This window comes from Schistocerca cancellata, chromosome 8, assembly GCF_023864275.1.
Source record: "Schistocerca cancellata isolate TAMUIC-IGC-003103 chromosome 8, iqSchCanc2.1, whole genome shotgun sequence".
Lineage (NCBI taxonomy): Eukaryota > Metazoa > Arthropoda > Insecta > Orthoptera > Acrididae > Schistocerca > Schistocerca cancellata.
In genome coordinates, this window is record NC_064633.1 from 612,755,409 (window position 1) to 612,773,127 (window position 17,719).

Here is a 17,719-nt window from a genome sequence, read left to right on the forward strand (position 1 = left end):
TGAATGGGAAACTTGTACACTGCTAATCATATTCAAACCACTTGCATCCCAGCACCTTCTTAAATGATCCTGCCGTGTGGAAATCACATTGTGAGAGATATGACATATCTAACATTCCTATAGGGAAGATTTTCAAACACAAATCAAGGTAGTTAGGCCAAGTACTGTCTGTCTGCATTACACTGCAGGGCTGGGCAGTGTATATGCTGGCATTCAGAATTAGCACTATATCACCTTATGGATTGGGGTAATTGATATATACTTTACAAAAATGTTTTAGGAGTTGGATCATGATAACTGTTATTTATTGCTGGGTGATATGTACACACAGCATTGTAATGGATCTTTTCTTCATCAGTCAATGAGCTACAAACTTTAGAATGAAATTGCAGTCCATTATCGAATAGTTTGGCTGAATGGTCTTTAGATTGTAGACACCTAGGTATCCTGACACAAGTCACATTATTTTATAATTTTTTGTACTTGCCAAGACATGTTATCAAAGATCACTTGTTTCTCAATTTGTTGTAAGCATTCCTCCGGACCAAAACGCCCAAAACCGATAAGGGTATATTTCTACATCCACATACATACTCCACAAACTGCCATGTGGTGTTTGGTGCAAGGTACCTTGTAGTGCTATTAGTAATTTTCTTTCCTGCTTCACTCCAGAATAAGTGAGGGAAAACGGCTGTATATGCTTCTTTACAAGCCCTAATTTCTGTTATCTTTTCTATGTGATTCCTATGCAAAATATATGTTTGCGGCAGTAGAATTGTTCTGCAATTGGCTTCAAATGCCGATTCTCTAAGCTTTCTAAATAGTTGTCCACGAAAAGAACATTGTCTTCCCTCTACGGATTTCCACTTGAGTTCACGAAGCACCTCTGTTATACTTGCGTGTTGGTCGAACCTGCCAGCCTGCCATTGAATTGCTTTGATGTCGTTTTTTAATCTGACGTGGTGAGGATCCTAACACTCTTAAACATGAAATATAAAACTTCAACTGTTCCTTTGCTGTCTTCTGTAGGTATGCTTTGCACAGTATCTTTTTAAAGGCACACTAATTTCTGCTAGCTTTTGCCTTCCGTCATTCGGGTGCTCTTTTTTGAACTGAGAATTCAAAAGTGTCTGATTCCTCACCATTAATACATTTGCTTCACACATATTTCTCTAGAGCATCATTTACAATCCCTTTAAACTTTCACCATAATTCGTCTATGTCCATCATATTGGAAGTAATTGATGTCCATTCGTTACCTAAGTGGGATGCTATTTAATCATATTGTCAATATTGTGTTTTGGCTTGCAAAGTCTCCACAATTCCTAGTTTTAAGTCCGTGCTACAATAAAAGATGTCGCCATAAATTAAGTAATATTTTTGAATTTTAGTTTCTGTTTTGTATTGATACATTGTTTTGATCATTTTTAATATCTCATCTGCTTCTTGCTCTGCTTTGATATTACATAGAAAAGTATGAATTTTTGACTCTCCATACATACCTCTTATAAAATTAACCTTGATCTCTCTTCTCTGACACATGGGATCTCAGTACAAACATCTTTTAAATATTGCAAAAGATGTGACAAATCATCAGGCACCACATTTATTCCATCAGGAATTTACTTGATATCACAGCTGAATCCCTGGAGGGTGATGACTCATCTAGCAAGTCATATATGTATTAATTTGCACTGAAGGAGAAGGGATAATGCCCTATGATTTGTCTGAGCAATGCTGGGCTGCCCAACCATAAAATAGCAGAACTAGTCAAAGCCTTAAAAAATAGCAAGTGCTTCGTGCTCTGTCTAACAATATTTCCTTTCCCACACTGACAAAACTTGACTTGCAAACGTGATCATATGACGTTGTTCCTGATCATTTTCACTGAGTAGTTGATATAAAGTGGCTCCCAAGTCCAGATACTGTAGTGTCTCTCTCAAGATAGAATGATATATTAAGGTCTGCTGGTACAGTAGTGGAGCTTCTGAGAATTGCTTCTTGACATCATCAAATGCTTTTTCTTGGTCAGTTCCCAAGTGCAAACTGAATTCTTCCTAAAGCAAGCAGTAAAAAGCCATACACTTTTAAGAAAATGCTTGTAGTATCCACAAAAACTGAAATATGATTGAAGTTGGTTTTCACAGGTTGGTAGCGAAAAATTTTGAATTGCTCCTATTTTCTTCAGATCAGGCTCAGTCCTGCAGACAAGATGGCATGTTTCATGAATTGCATCTTCATGCAAATTTAAAATTTATCAGGTTGAGTGTCACTGCAGCCGATTTAAATGTTGTCAAATCTTTATTTAGTGTATTTTTGTGCTCCTGCCATGACATGGATGCAGTCAAAATATCATTGACAAACACTGTTACATTCTGCAAAAGCTTCTCCTCAAGAGTCACGTCCAAAGGTCAAACAAATGCTGCTAATGAAATGTTTAAACCGAATGGAATCTGCTTGAAGTTGTAGCATCATCTGTTGTGCAAGAATGCATTAACTTTCAATTTCTTGCCTCCAGTTCCAACTTCCAATAACTATTTGTCATGTCCAAATTATTAAGATAGATCTCGCTGAGGCTGAGTGACGTGATTAGTAGATTAGGCATCCAAAGTCCAACGTAGTTGTCTTTTTTTTTTAATTACACTAGTCAACAGCCATTTTGCATTTGGGATGTGATACATCAACTATTATTATTTTGGTGTGTAGAATCTGAATATACCTTTCAAAATGTTCTAGCGTGTATCATTTTTGAGTTTTTAAAGGCTTTTTATTTTTCGTATTCAGTATTTTGCGTTTTGCTGTTCTTCTGTTTTGATGTTCAATTGTTTGTTTTTTATTTGCATAGGAGAGCTAGAAGATCTATAAATTGTCAGTAAATGTTTAGTGTGTTTCCTGTGAAAGATAGTGCAAATTTTTCTGTTTAGAATTCACACTAAGAAAAATGGCAACTAGTAAATCTCGTTGCTGTCTAAACTAAATCTCGTTGCTGTCTAAACCACCCCAACAACTTTTGTTATGTATGTGGGAAATTCACTGCAAAAGCCCAAAGAAAACCAATCACTGATTTGGTTAAGAAGACATATAAATTGTATTTTGATTGTCCTGTTGGTGATCAAGATAAAAATTTTGCACCTCATATTGCCTGCATAACCTGTACTGCAAACTTAGCAAAAACCCAAAGAAAACCAATCACTGATTTGGTTAAGAAGGCATATAAATTGTATTTTGATTGTCCTTTTGGTGATCAAGATAAAAATTTTGCACCTCATATTGCCTGCATAACCTGTACTGCAAACTTAACCAAGTGGTTGAAAGGAAAATACCGAACCATGCCATTTGCTGTTCCAATGGTGTGGTGTGGGCCTAATGACCATTATTCAGACTGTTACTTCTCTCTTACGAATATTCTGGGACATTCAAGCAAAACTAGACATCAAATAAAGTATCCGAATGTATTGTCAGTGCATTTGCTTGTGCCCCATGATAAGGGGTTGCCTGTTCCTGTCTGTAACTTGAAAGTCACAGAACCAGATACCATGTCAAGTGAATCAGAAAGTATTGAACATATAGAAGAGTACTGTCTTCAATATTATGACACTTTGCCTCAGCTCTTTAATCAAAAGGAATTGAACGATTTGGTTAGCCATCTAAAACTTTCAAAACAGCAAGCTGAACTCTTGGGGTCGAGACTGCAACAATGGAACCTTCTGGCTCCAGGGACAAAAATTTCCTGTTTCAGATCAAGAGGTGCTTCCTTCGTTCAGTATTTCAATATGCAGAATTCAATGTTTGTATGTAGAGACGTCAATTGTCTGATAATGCAGCTAGGCGTACAACATAATCCACAGGAGTGGCGACTATTTATTGACTCCAGTAAAACCAGCTTGAAAGCAGTACTACTGAATAATGGCAATGCATTTCCATCTTTACCTTTTGCTTACACAGTAGACATGAAAGAAACTTGTGAAACCATGGCTTTGCTGCTAGAGGCAATCAAATATAAGGATCATGAATTTAGAGAACCAGCATTTGAAGCTGACTTTAAATGATTCTATGGCCGCCGCCAACATACATTTTGCGTAAGGACCGTGAAGAGAAGATATGAGAAATTAGGGCTCATATGGAGGCATATACACTCCTGGAAATGGAAAAAAGAACACATTGACACCGGTGTGTCAGACCCACCATACTTGCTCCGGACACTGCGAGAGGGCTGTACAAGCAACGATCACACGCACGGCTAAGTGGACACACCAGTAACCGCGGTGTTGGCCGTCGAATGGCGCTAGCTGCGCAGCATTTGTGCACCGCCGCCGTCAGTGTCAGCCAGTTTGCCATGGCATACGGAGCTCCATCGCAGTCTTTAACACTGGTAGCATGCCGCGACAGCGTGGACGTGAACCGTATGTGCAGTTGACGGACTTTGAGCGAGGGCGTATAGTGGGCATGCGGGAGGCCGGGTGGACGTATCGCCGAATTGCTCAACACGTGGGGCGTGAGGTCTCCACAGTACATCGATGTTGTCGCCAGTGGTCGGCGGAAGGTGCACGTGCCCGTCGACCTGGGACCGGACCGCAGCGACGCACGGATGTACGCCAAGACCGTAGGATCCTACGCAGTGCCGTAGGGGACCGCACCGCCACTTCCCAGCAAATTAGGGACGCTGTTGCTCCTGGGGTATCGGCGAGGACCATTCGCAACCGTCTCCATGAAGCTGGGCTACGGTCCCGCACACCGTTAGGCCGTCTTCCGCTCACGCCCCAACATCGTGCAGCCCGCCTCCAGTGGTGTCGCGACAGGCGTGAATGGAGGGACGAATGGAGACGTGTCATCTTCAGCGATGAGAGTCGCTTCTGCCTTGGTGCCAGTGATGGTCGTATGCGTGTTTGACGCCGTGCAGGTGGGCGCCACAATCAGGACTGCATACGACCGAGGCACACAGGGCCAACACCCGGCATCATGGTGTGGGGAGCGATCTCCTACACTGGCCGTACACCACTGGTGATCGTCGAGGGGACACTGAATAGTGCACGGTACATCCAAACCGTCATCGAACCCATCGTTCTACCATTCCTAGACCGGCAAGGGAACTTGCTGTTCCAACAGGACAATGCACGTCCGCATGTATCCCGTGCCACCCAACGTGCTCTAGAAGGTGTAAGTCAACTACCCTGGCCAGCAAGATCTCCGGATCTGTCCCCCATTGAGCATGTTTGGGACTGGATGAAGCGTCGTCTCACGCGGTCTGCACGTCCAGCACGAACGCTGGTCCAACTGAGGCGCCAGGTGGAAATGGCATGGCAAGCCGTTCCACAGGACTACATCCGGCATCTCTACGATCGTCTCCATGGGAGAATAGCAGCCTGCATTGCTGCGAAAGGTGGATATACACTGTACTAGTGCCGACATTGTGCATGCTCTGTTGCCTGTGTCTATGTGCCTGTGGTTCTGTCAGTGTGATCATGTGATGTATCTGACCCCAGGAATGTGTCAATAAAGTTTCCCCTTCCTGGGACAATGAATTCACGGTGTTCTTATTTCAATTTCCAGGAGTGTAGATAGTAATTTTTTCCTTGCTCTATTTGTGAGTGCTACAGGAAGGAAAATGACTAATAGTGGCACTTGGTACCCTACACCACGCACCATATGAAGGGTTGCAGAGTATATAGATGTAAAATCACTTTAGGAATCTGGGACTACTAAGTTCAGTCATTGAAATAAATACATCTTCTGTAGTTTGTACATCTTCTGTTAGTAGTTCAGCTTTAATATATCTCATTTAGTCATGTAAATTTGCAGAGATGACCCATTAAATTGTTCATATGTTTCTAGAGCAGGTCTCAACCAAAAGTAAATTTAATTTACCTGTGTTTGCTCGTTTTGTCGGTGTGTCTTTTGTTGACTCCACAATGGGCACCCACAATTATCTTGCCATGTTGCATTGCATCACTGAAAATGTTAATTGCAACATGTTGTGCCTTGATCTGATTCACTGGATATTCCTTCATTGTCAGTCTCTTTCAAACAATCAGCAACTCATAAGAGCTTGTCAAAATCATTGAACATTCACGAAACTAACTGTCTTCTTATTTTCGATTGCTAATAAAAAGATACATACATATCGGCAATCATGGACCCTGAAGACTGTGTGCTGGCTTTACATTGTTCCTCCAGTAGACGAAGATTTTTTCACTTTGGATCCCCTTCTCGTGGACACCCAGTCACTGAAGATGCTTCTTCAGTTCATGCTTACATTGCTTCCTTGGTCTTCCAATTGAACATGTTCCATCAGATTTTCACATAAGCACAGCTTTGGCCCAGCGTGTCTCTGGCTTCCTGCCAATGTGCACAGCCAGGTTTATGCTCTGCGCTTTCATTTTCTGCACGATGTTAAATTTTTTCGTTTGATCAAACAGGTTCGGGGTTCTTTCTATGCCTCCAGGTGTTTTCTCTTTGTAGATTGATTGAAACATATTTCTTATGATTTTCCATTCAAAGACCAACATGTTCTCTTCATCTTCTTTTTCATGGTGCATAAGGTTTCTGCTCCATATAAAAATACCAGCACTATCACTGCATTATAGGCTTTAAGTTTGGTCTTAACTGATAGATTTTTTGATGACATTATCTGCTTCAGATTGTAATAAGTTTTAGATGCATTAACAATACATTGATTAATTTCTTGTTTCAAGTTATTGTGCCTTTTGAACCGGGTGCCAAGGTATTTAAAATTTTTGACTCTGACTATGTTCCATATTCCAGCTTGTGTGGGGCATTATTAGGGTCTTCTCTTGATACTTATACCATTTCAGTATTCTCCATACTAATCCTCAGTCCTGTCTCATTGGCATTCCTTACTAAGTCATCTATGATTTCTGCCATCTTTCCTTTGACTCCACAGTTTCTTCTGCATATCCCAATAACTGTGTTCTTCCATTTAGCTTCACCCCCCTGCGTTCTCTTTTGATTACCGAAATTACTTTCTCCGGGATGGAAATGAAAAGCAACGTTGCAATGGTATCATCTTGTCTCACACTTGTTCTGGTGTTGAATTCCTTGGATAGCTCTCCCTGGTGTTGCACCTTGGCTTTTGTCTTGGCCGAACACATCTTCACCTAGTTAATTCGCTTCCTTGGTATGCGAAGCTCCCTCAGGATGAAACATGTACTCGGTCTTTGTATACTATCGTCAGCGTTTGAGAAATCTAGAAATGTTTCCAGGAACTGAAGGTTGAATTCCACAGCAAATGCTTCATCAAAATTATAATCAGATCATCATTACTGATAGGTCCATCCAGATACTAATTCATTCCCAGCATTTTTGAAAAACATTATGCATTGACCCTTTGTTACGATGGCAGTTGTGCATTGAAAATAATTTCTCTTTGAAGCACTGTTGTTTCTCTCACAACCGATACTTGCAGAGAAACCTATTTTTGAAGTCTGCAAATTTAGTATGTCAATCAGATGCATGGCTTCCTGTACTCGTGTTTTACATCTAACTGACTCATTCTCAATTTGTGCAAAAGTAGCTATAAAATGTTTCATGAATTGAACTGTTTGTAATTTTTGTGTGGGTCAAACTCCTTAAACTGCCCTTGACCAAACAAACAATCGACAATAACATTTGTGCAACAACTCGTGCCACGATTTTCTTGTACGAGTGTTTGTATTATCTGTCAGATTAAGTTCGTATCAGCAAGCTTGTTACAAATTTTTATGTTCTTTATTAGTTCTCCCAGTTCGTGTACTTTTGATTCCACATTGGAGTTCTGTGCTTGCATACCTGACACTGCTTTAATAACTGACTTTTTATTTTGTTCACATGTATTTTTAATATGAACTACCACATTATTCATTACTGCACTGTCCAGTAAAGCTTGTTTATGGTTTCTTGTTGACAGTTTATCTGAGCCACTATTTTAGTTGCATGTGCTTCTCTCTTTTGACAATTTGTCTTAATCTTGCGCATGAATTTGGATGGTCTCATGTCGAGTGATTCACTGCATTCTATTGTAAATTTCATTTTGAATATCTCTACTACCTTTTGATCCATTCTATTTTCGATTTTTGACTGTGATCATTGAGTTTTTTGTTTTAATCTGGATTCAGTTTTTGACTATGCTCATCAAGTTTTTTGTTCAAATCATGATTATCATCATCTAGTTTTTTGAACAAACTTGTATCGATATTTTTTGTTAAAATTGCATTAACACGTCCTCCCTTTGTACATCATCAACACAGCTGTCACTGCCTCTTGCGACTCATTGTCGACATTCAAATTTGAACCTTCATTTTCAGTTGTGTCTTCACTTTGAATTACGTTAACTAACCCTGCTTCATTAACTACTTCCATTCAACACTTTCCTGATTAACACTGTCATCTCTGTTAATCACATCACCATTTCCGATTAGACTCGCCATCGTTATTCAAATGCGTATACTGCACAGGCAATTTATAATCAAAGTAACAATTAATCTGTATTTTTTTTCCTATCCAAAGTTGTTTGGAAAAATGAGATACCACTGAAAATTCTAAATTCATATGTTGATGCTGGCAATGAAGTTTCAGGTCTGAAGATTGTTACAGGACGCAATGTCACAGGTCTCCATATACAGGGTGAGTCACCTAACGTTACCGCTGGATATATTTCATAAACCATATCAAATACTGACGAATCGATTCCACAGACCGAACGTGAGGAGAGGGGCTAGTGTAATTGGTTAATGCAAACCATAAAAAAATACACGGAAGTATGTTTTTTAACACAAACCTACGTTTTTTTAAATGGAACCCCGTTAGTTTTGTTAGCACATCTGAACATATAAACAAATATGTAATCAGTGCCGTTTGTTGCATAGTAAAATGTTAATTAGGTGTTAGCATGTGGACGTAATGTGATGTTCCAGTCTCTTCTGTACCTAAGATCCATCACCGTTCCCTTTGGATCCCAACGTAATTCGGTGCTCTCCGATACACACGATCGAACAGCGGAGGAGTGGTACTCAAGCGTCAACTTTAGGTTACAATACCTCCGGATGTAATTAACATTTTACAATGCAACAAACGGCACTGATTACGTATTTGTTTATATGTTCAGATGTGCTAACAAAACTCACGGGGTTCCATTTAAAAAAACGTAGGTTTGTGTTAAAAAACATACTTCTGTGCATTTTTTTATGGTTTATATTAACCAATTACACTAGCCCCTCTGCTAAAGTTCGGTCTGTGGAATCGATTCGTCAGTATTTGATGTGGTTTACGAAATATATCCAGCGGTAATGTTAGGTGACTCACCCTGTATATAACACGACCTGTAGACGTGCAATTGTAATGATGCCGCACTTCCCTCCTCCCTCCACTCCTAGGAGCTAAGGGCCCCCCTCCCCCTCTGCTAACTTTTAGGGAGAATTCAGTGATGGGATTGATTGAAAACAAATATTATTGACTGTACAGTTTATTGACAAAATCATTCCTCATTTCAAACATTTTTAAATAGATTTCACTTTAATAACATCCCACATGCCACAATGTAATAGTAATTGCTTCACACTGACTGTTAGAGCACAGTGTGTATAATTATACCAAAAACATACTTAATGAGCATGTAAGATGCTGGTACACACACACACACACACACACACACACACACACACACACACAAATGCACACACAATCTTTACTGAACTGCTAGTCTACCACACCCAAGTGTGTGCCCCCAAACAACAACAGTTACTCTTATCAGAATGCATTGTCAAGGGGCAACAGTTACTCTAAAATTCTGGACTTGACTAAAACAGCAGTAGCTGCAGTAACATTGTATTTCATCTTTGATGAAGCTAATCGATAAACTTACGACATACGTCCCAAAAAATAGCAAATATATTGACTTCTGGTAGCAGGATACAGGATCCTCATAGGCCTATTCTTCAGAGTATATGTAAGACACGTTCAGCTGCTTTATATATTAGAGCAATTATTATTTTAGTGATGTAACAGGTTTTCATCTTAAAACTGTGTATGATTTGATACCAGATTGTGCTTTTGCACAAACCATGCACAATGTGATTTGATTGTAGATATTAAAATGCAGAAGACTAACTCTTCTTGGCTATTCCGTTGAAAGATTTTTTTAATCATTTTACCCACATAATGTGTGTGTGTGTGTGTGTGTGTGTGTGTGTGTTTGGAACAAGAGACTCTGCATAGTCAGCATAGTTTTATTTTTGCTCCAGGTACAATGTCACCACCTCCTGAAATTACAGCAGAAGCGAAAGAGTGGGCGAGACAGGCAGCACATCGTTGTCTCGTGTACTTGGGAGATCTGAGTAGGTACAGTACTGAGCTGGAGCCTTGGCATTTGCATTTGGAACTTCCATCAAGATATTATCTGCAGGTATAACTAATAGAAATATTTTTTTAAATCATATTATTTATCAAATTTAAGATTCAAGTAAAAGTTCTCACGTGAAGCTGATTGCTCTGTTCACATACATCATCTTCCAAACAAATTGGATTCCTGTGACAAAACAGAGGCATGGGGTTTAGGAAACAGAACTTTTGGGTGTAAAGTAGGGAAGGCCTCTAGGTCAGAGGAGACACAGCGCGATGGTGTGGGAGAGAAATTAGTAATAAAATTCTAACAAGAGGGGAGATTTGGAAAGAGGGTGTGCTGTACACTGTAAATATGTTTGGACACCAATATATGAGGGTTGCCCAGAAAGTAATGCACTGCACTTTTTTCCTTCAGCAGTTCTTTATTGAACATAATGAGAATTACACACGCAAAAGAATGGTGTTTTATGTACGCGCCCTATTTTTCCATATAATCTCTGTCCCGTTCTGGGCCTTCCTCCAGCGTGAAACAAGGGCGTGTATGCCCTGTTGGTATCAATTCTTGTCCTGCTTGACTGTGTGAATCATCTCCTCATTGTCCTTAAAATGTCTTCCACGAATGGCACTTTTAATGGCCCAAACAAGTGGAAGTCTGCCGAGGTAGGTCTCACCAATCACCGCAAATTGTGGAACTCCACCAAAGTGCCTTCTGATGACCTCACCCTCCATGCCCAATGACTAATTGTACTTCTGTCCACAGCAGATGCTCCATTCAGTTTGCGCAAGCATTTGTCAATATTTCCCACAGTTCCTTTCTCTGCAGTGAGAAATTCAATGATGGCACATTGTTTATAACTGCGATCACCTATAGACACCACTTTGAAACTGTCCTGCAGCTACTCTATTTTCGGAAGTGATGGAAACTTTGCGCACTCACTCACGAGATTTCAAATAATACATAAAGAACATTTCACATTCATAGCATTGTTTTTGGCTGAGGAGAAAAAATAAAAAAAGGTGTTGCATTATTACCTTGGAGTTCCTTTAGCGGAAAAATAACTCTCCTATCAAAAACATACAGACTTCTTAAAATTTTAAATGATGTAGTATGTAGTGTCAGTGTGAAATGGAAACGAAATTAAAATTACGAAACATTGTGACAAAATAAAATTTCAGACATGCAACAGTATCTGATGAGGGTCAGCTAGTAATTAGACATTTAACTGGAAGTAGGTTCTACTCTTGCACCCAGATTTTCTTTTGTTTTTAATGATACCTGTGAGCAAATGCGTGTTTTAATATGTAGCAGATGTATTTCGGAGCTTTCAGAATATATTATTGCACAAAGATATTTTGAAGTTTACGGTTGCGAGGTTATGAACTACTGTCAAAATTGGCTTCCAGAGGAGCCTGAAAATTGAAGAGAATGTTATATTTCTTTGCATAAATATGCACAGAAAATTTAAAACAGAATACATTTCACCAAACTAATTGCTGTTTTAAGCAGTTGTCCATTTATCTTGTGTAAGAAACACTGTTTGTAAACAAAACCAAACAAGAAATTTCAGGTTGGAATATCAATAATATAAGGAAAAGATAGATTGCTACTCACGATAAAGATGACGTGTTAAGACACAGACAGACACAATTAACTGCTGGAGATGGCAGTCAAGTGTGCATGAGGCGTGCTTGCTTGCTTGTATGTGTGTGTGTGTGTGTGTGTGTGTGTGTGTGTGTGTGTGTGTGTGTGTGTTTCTGACCAAGGCTGTGGCCGAGAGCTAACATGTAGCATCTTTTCATTGTGCCTGTGTGCAACTCTCTGTAAACATTTATGCATTGAAACTTCCTGGCAGATTAAAACTGTGTGCCGGACTGAGACACGAACTCGGGGCCTTTGCCTTTCGCGAGCAAGTGCTCTACCAACTGAGCTACCCAAGCATGACTCACGCCCCGTCCTCACAGCTTTACTTCTGCCAGTACCTCATCTCCTACCTTCCAAACTTAACAGGAAGTTTCATATCAGCGAACGGCCTGCTGTTCGTGAAAGTCTTGGTTTTTTCTTCCGAGGGGAACCCGGATGACGCCATTCCGTGGATAGGGTTTTGCTCTCAGGTTCGGACAAAAACAACCATGTTTCATCCTGGGTAATCACGTCATTGAAGCACTGTTTCCATTCTTCAGTAAAGGTCTTCATGAGACCCTTGCACTCATTCTTCCTCATTGTTTCCATTTCTCTTGTCAACAATCTAGGCACCCAACGTGCACAGATTTGTCTGTACCCTAGTGAGTGACTGTACCAGTGATACCACACTAACCAATGACAAACGAGTCATTTCAGCGACATTGTCATTTGGATGCGTTGTGTGTGTGTGTGTGTGTGTGTGTGTGTGTGTGTGTGTGTGTGTGTGTGTGTGGAGGGGGGGGGGGGGTGGCTCACGCACATGGGTTTGCAACTTCTCCCCCCGGAATCTTTGTAGAATGCCTGATGTGAGTTAAACATCACAGATTCTTATGTGCCTAAGAAAACTAGGGTGCACAATATGCTTAGCTTTGTTCCTGACAATCTAGTAGAAGTCAAAACTGTATAGTTTGTATCTCCAGGTTCAAAGTAGCAGCTGTGAATAAATTTGACATAATGAATTTTGTGAAACTAATTGAAGCAAATTGAGAAAATGGAGTCAGTTTCAGTGCTGCCTTTGGCTCCACTTACGTTTTATATGCATTAAAAGTTTAGAAATGGGTGTTAGCATTGGACAGTACTTTGGTACATGGTGAAATTGCGAAACACTTCTTTCTTATAACACATCTAACAAGCAACTCCCTTCTCAGTTTGTCTGTGCTGACTGTGTCATACCTTTCCAATGCCAACTCAGTGTTTACACAGATTTATTTGTGAAGGTTATTTATAATTGTTCAGTTGTATATTAAATATCTAACAGATGTTGCTAAATTTAACTTACTGTGTCCACTTCTGTATGATTTATGTAATACAATTTAGTATTGGATGGAATAATGGAATAACAACAATACGGAAAGGTTACATTGCTACTCAGCACATAAAAGGGACATTGAGTCACAGATAGTCACAATGAAAAAGGACTACTAGGAAAATAAGCTTTTGAACAAAGTCCTTCTTCCAAAATAAAAATCACATAAGCACATCTCTTGCAAATATGGCAACTGTCTCAGGACTGCTTATAACTGTATTACATCACGGTGAGAGAGATTTCAAAATCAGATACTGGATTCTGTGATGATAGTGTTAGAAAGTTGTCTGAGGCTGAAGATAAAGTGATAACGAAAACTACAAGTGATACAGTTAAACCCACTTTTTACACTTTTCAGAGTACTGATCCAAAAAAGTGTAAAATGCAGGAAAGTGTAAAACACAGGAAAGCTGAAATAAATAAATTACTCTTACTGTCATTTTCTTTACATTGTTCAAAATATGAAAATAAACAATTTAAATTTTCCTAATTAGAAAAATCTTAAATAATTTATTGTATGTGTGTCTTTCTAACAGCTGTTAGCTATAGTTGTCTCTCCACAGTATACAAAGCATCAGTCACAAAGGCAATGGCCAAGTGCTGACACATGCAAATGTCCACGTGGGTTAGCCTCGTCATTCTGAGCATATCCAACTGTGTAAATAAAACACAGAAGCAAAAGTCTTTCATGAAAACACATTAAAAAGATATACATGCTTTAATATGAGACTAATTATTCATAATCATTATGAAATTATGGAAAATAAAACTTGAAACACAGTATTGGTTAAAACATTGAAGCTGGCAGTCTTTGTAAACAGAGAAAAATAGGCATGAAATCTACAGCTTGCTGCCAACAAGGAGATCGCTTGGCCAAGGGATCTCTTGCCTGAGAATGAGTGCAGAAATCTTAATTATGTTGCGGAGCATCTTGAGGGGGAATGTTTAATGCCTGACATCAGGTCGTATCAAGCCAAGACTGCACACCTAGTACAGATTACTATATTTCACATGGAAGTAACAAATGATTCATGAAAGCCCATTATAGAGGTGGCCCTCTTCAAAAGCAGTCTTTATTTCCATAAACTACTGTAAAATGAAATTAAAATTGTTGGAGTACGATGCAATGAGCAGAAGGAAGGTTGTTGCTAGAGTCATTATCATCAGCTCGTGATCATTGTTAAGACAGTGACTCAGCATACTTCCCCACCCTTCCAAACACTGCAAACCTATAGCACAGGTGACCGTACCCCAACATGCTGAAATGAAAATCTTTCTAATTGTGCTAGTGCTATGTTACACGATCAATAACTTTGGATTTTCTGCTTTGTTCCAAGGCTGACATTGAGCAGGAATATGATTTTTAGAAATCTGCATAAAAATCAATGTTAAAGGTCATGATGCAGTCAGAGAAGACTTAAAATGCAGGAAACATTGTAACACAGAATTGTTACTGATGGAAAAGCATTGCATTGAGAGAATAGGGTTTCTGTTGGCACCAACCAAAATGAACGTAAAAAGTCTGCTAATGTAAAATGCGAGGACATAAAAACGGGGTTGTACTGTAGTTCAGTTGATGAGGAAAGAACTTTGCTAAAAAGGGTAATCACGGAAGATAGACTGACAGCGGTAGCTCTAAGAAAGGCAACTGCAAAGAAACTGTGGATAACAGAAGAAAACTTCGATTTATCAACAAAAGAAGGAAATACAAAAATGTTCAAGAAAGCAAAAGAATACAGCAGTATAACTCACTTAGAAATGAAATCAGTTACTGAAGGAAGCTAATTAAAGTGAAATGGCTTCAGGAAGAACATGAAGAAGGGCAGTTGTAGTCTACAGGAAATTCATAACAACACTTGGATATCCCGGCGGGGTCAGGGATTTTCTCTGCCTCGTGATGACTGGGTGTTGTGTGCTGTCCTTAGGTTAGTTAGGTTTAAGTAGTTCTAAGTTCTAGGGGCTGATGACCATAGATGTTAAGTCCCATAGTGTTCAGAGCCAACAATTGGATAATGTAAAAAAAAGTCATGAAGAGACAGGAGATTATGGTTTCCCCTACAGTCCTTTCCATGTACAGGGGCATAGAGCAACATTGTGTTATTTGGCCCTACGCCCTGCAGGATGCAGAAGGGCTTGTCGGACAAGAATGACGTCCGTGGAAGAATCGAAGGGGCTGGCAGGCTTGACCAATCCCATGTCAGCCCCCGCAGGGGTGTACAGCTGGAGGAAACAAGCATGGTGATGGCACCTGGGTCATGGCAAAGTAGAGTAGGGCATTCAATTTCCACCATTGGCCCAAGAAGATGAAAGCATCCCAGGTGGAGGTGCTGCTTGGGAAGATCCGGTGGCGCTTCCTGCTGTGGCTTCTCTGTTGTGTGGTCCTCAATGGATGGCCTAGAAAAGGAGAGCGATGAGTGCTCAGCTGCGTATGGCATGCTGGAGTATGACGAAGGGAGAAAGGAAAGCTCTAGAGGTGGAGAGGGGAAAAAAGGGAGCCAGGGAAGTAGAGGGAAGTTGGATGTCGTTGTTGTGTGGAGCGTCTAGAAACGTGACAGGTGACGGAGATGGTTGGTCACATCACCACAGGCGATGGCAAAAATCTGGCGAGTGCCTTTATAGTTGTCTCCACACTGGTGGAATGGCAATTAACAGTGTAGGGAAACATGGAGTAGTCGTCGAGAACTGTCAACAGGTGGTGTCCAGAAGGGGGCCATTGAAATTGAGATGAATTTCGTCCTAAAACTGCAAGGGCACCAGTGAGGGTGAGAAAGACTGGTTGGGTGCAGCTTGCTGCATTGCACATTTATGACAGTTTCTTACGAGGTGCTTGATTTGCCTGTCAATTCTGGGCAGTAGACATAGCACCTGGCGAACATATTGGTACAAAAGACATAGTTTCTGTGGTGCAGGAGACACAGGATATCCGATCGAAGAGGTTCTGATAGAACCACCCATGGAGAGTTCTGGTCTGTTTGTAACACAGTGACACCATCCACAAGAATTAGCCTGCGATGGAGTTGAAAATAGTGCTGTAGGGATTAGAGTTCCAACCGGGCATCCAATTTGACCATCCCTCCATGATGTAATGATGTATGTACTGAAATATTGTGTCCTTGCCCATGACACCTCTGATTTGGGCTCTGGTGATGGAAAAATGGTCCATGGCTTGCTGGACGTCATCGTGTAGGTGGAAACAAAGGATCTCACATCGATTGTATGCCAGATAGGAGCCCATGAGTAGGCACAAAAGGGCATCAACGTTTGCATGCTGAGTAGCATTTTGGAAATGTATCTGCTGACAGAAAGAGCCCGTCACTGGAGATGGTGGGCCATTCGATTGAGCAGCTTAATCGCTGGGCTGAAGAGTGATATCAAAAGCTAGTGATCAGTGATTAAATCTAACTTGGCTCTGTAGAGAACAATGTCAAACGTTGTTAATTTCAAAAATGGCCATGAGAACTTTGTTTTCAATGTGGGGCTACTTCTTCTGGGCAGTGTCGAGTATTTTGGCTGTTCAGAGCCATCAGTGTTACAGTGCATTAAGACAGTGCCAAAGCCTCATTCAGATGTGTAGGGAGCCACCACCAACTGCTTTCCCTGATGGAAAGTGGTGAAGCAAAGTGCAGAGTGTGAGGCATGTTTGCGGGTCTGGAAATCCTGTTTGCAATCTCCCAGCCAAGAAAATGAGATGCCTTCCTTTTGAAGATTGTCCATAGGTTAAGCAGTCTTTGCAGCATCAGGAATGAATTTACTGCAGTAAGTAATTTTGCCAAAGTAAGATTGTAGCTCCTTCAGGTTGGATCCCCTTAGAAGATATTTGGTCAGAGATAAGGTTCACTGAATCATCAATGACAAACCCAGAAGCGAAAAGGCGTCTAAGCCGAAAAGATGTTCCGTGTTTGTGCTGAGTACCTCCAGGAAGATGAAGTGCTGTACAACATTCTTGTAAGCCACCTCAGTAGTAAATTGATCGTTCATTGTAATTTTCTGCTTGTTATGCCACTGGGCAGTGAGCAGTTGGTTCGAACGACAGTGCGCCTAGCTTGAGGTATGTAGGAAAGTTCAAGAAGAAAACTGATGCTTCATTATCTATTGGTTGTTGAATGTCTCTGTTGCACATTGCAAGTGTAATGTAATGAACATTTTCTTTGATGCCACCATTACATTTCAAAAATTTGAGAGGATTACATTAATATCCATTTGGTCATGTTGAGGCGAGTACTGGATCTAGGGGGGTCAACGTACGGAAGTGAGATGTCCATCTCTATTGCAAGTGATGCACTGTGCCCACCTGTCTAGGCAGCCATCCCATCCCCTAACAGCATGTGGTTCCATACATAGAGAATAGTTTCGGCACAGTACTGCAACTGAAGACTAAAGGGATTTAGTGTCTAGCA

General features: G+C 40.4%; 1 protein-coding gene across 1 annotated transcript in view; it reads left to right on the forward strand.

The window, feature by feature from the left end:
* The window catches only part of LOC126095774 (nonsense-mediated mRNA decay factor SMG5), a 283,868-nt gene that overhangs the window by 63,392 nt on the left and 202,757 nt on the right, over window positions 1-17,719 (forward strand). The window contains exon 4 of the mRNA XM_049910581.1: window positions 10,236-10,396. Within this exon, the coding sequence (XP_049766538.1) occupies window positions 10,236-10,396 (161 nt within the window). The remainder of the gene's footprint in view (window positions 1-10,235; window positions 10,397-17,719) is intronic.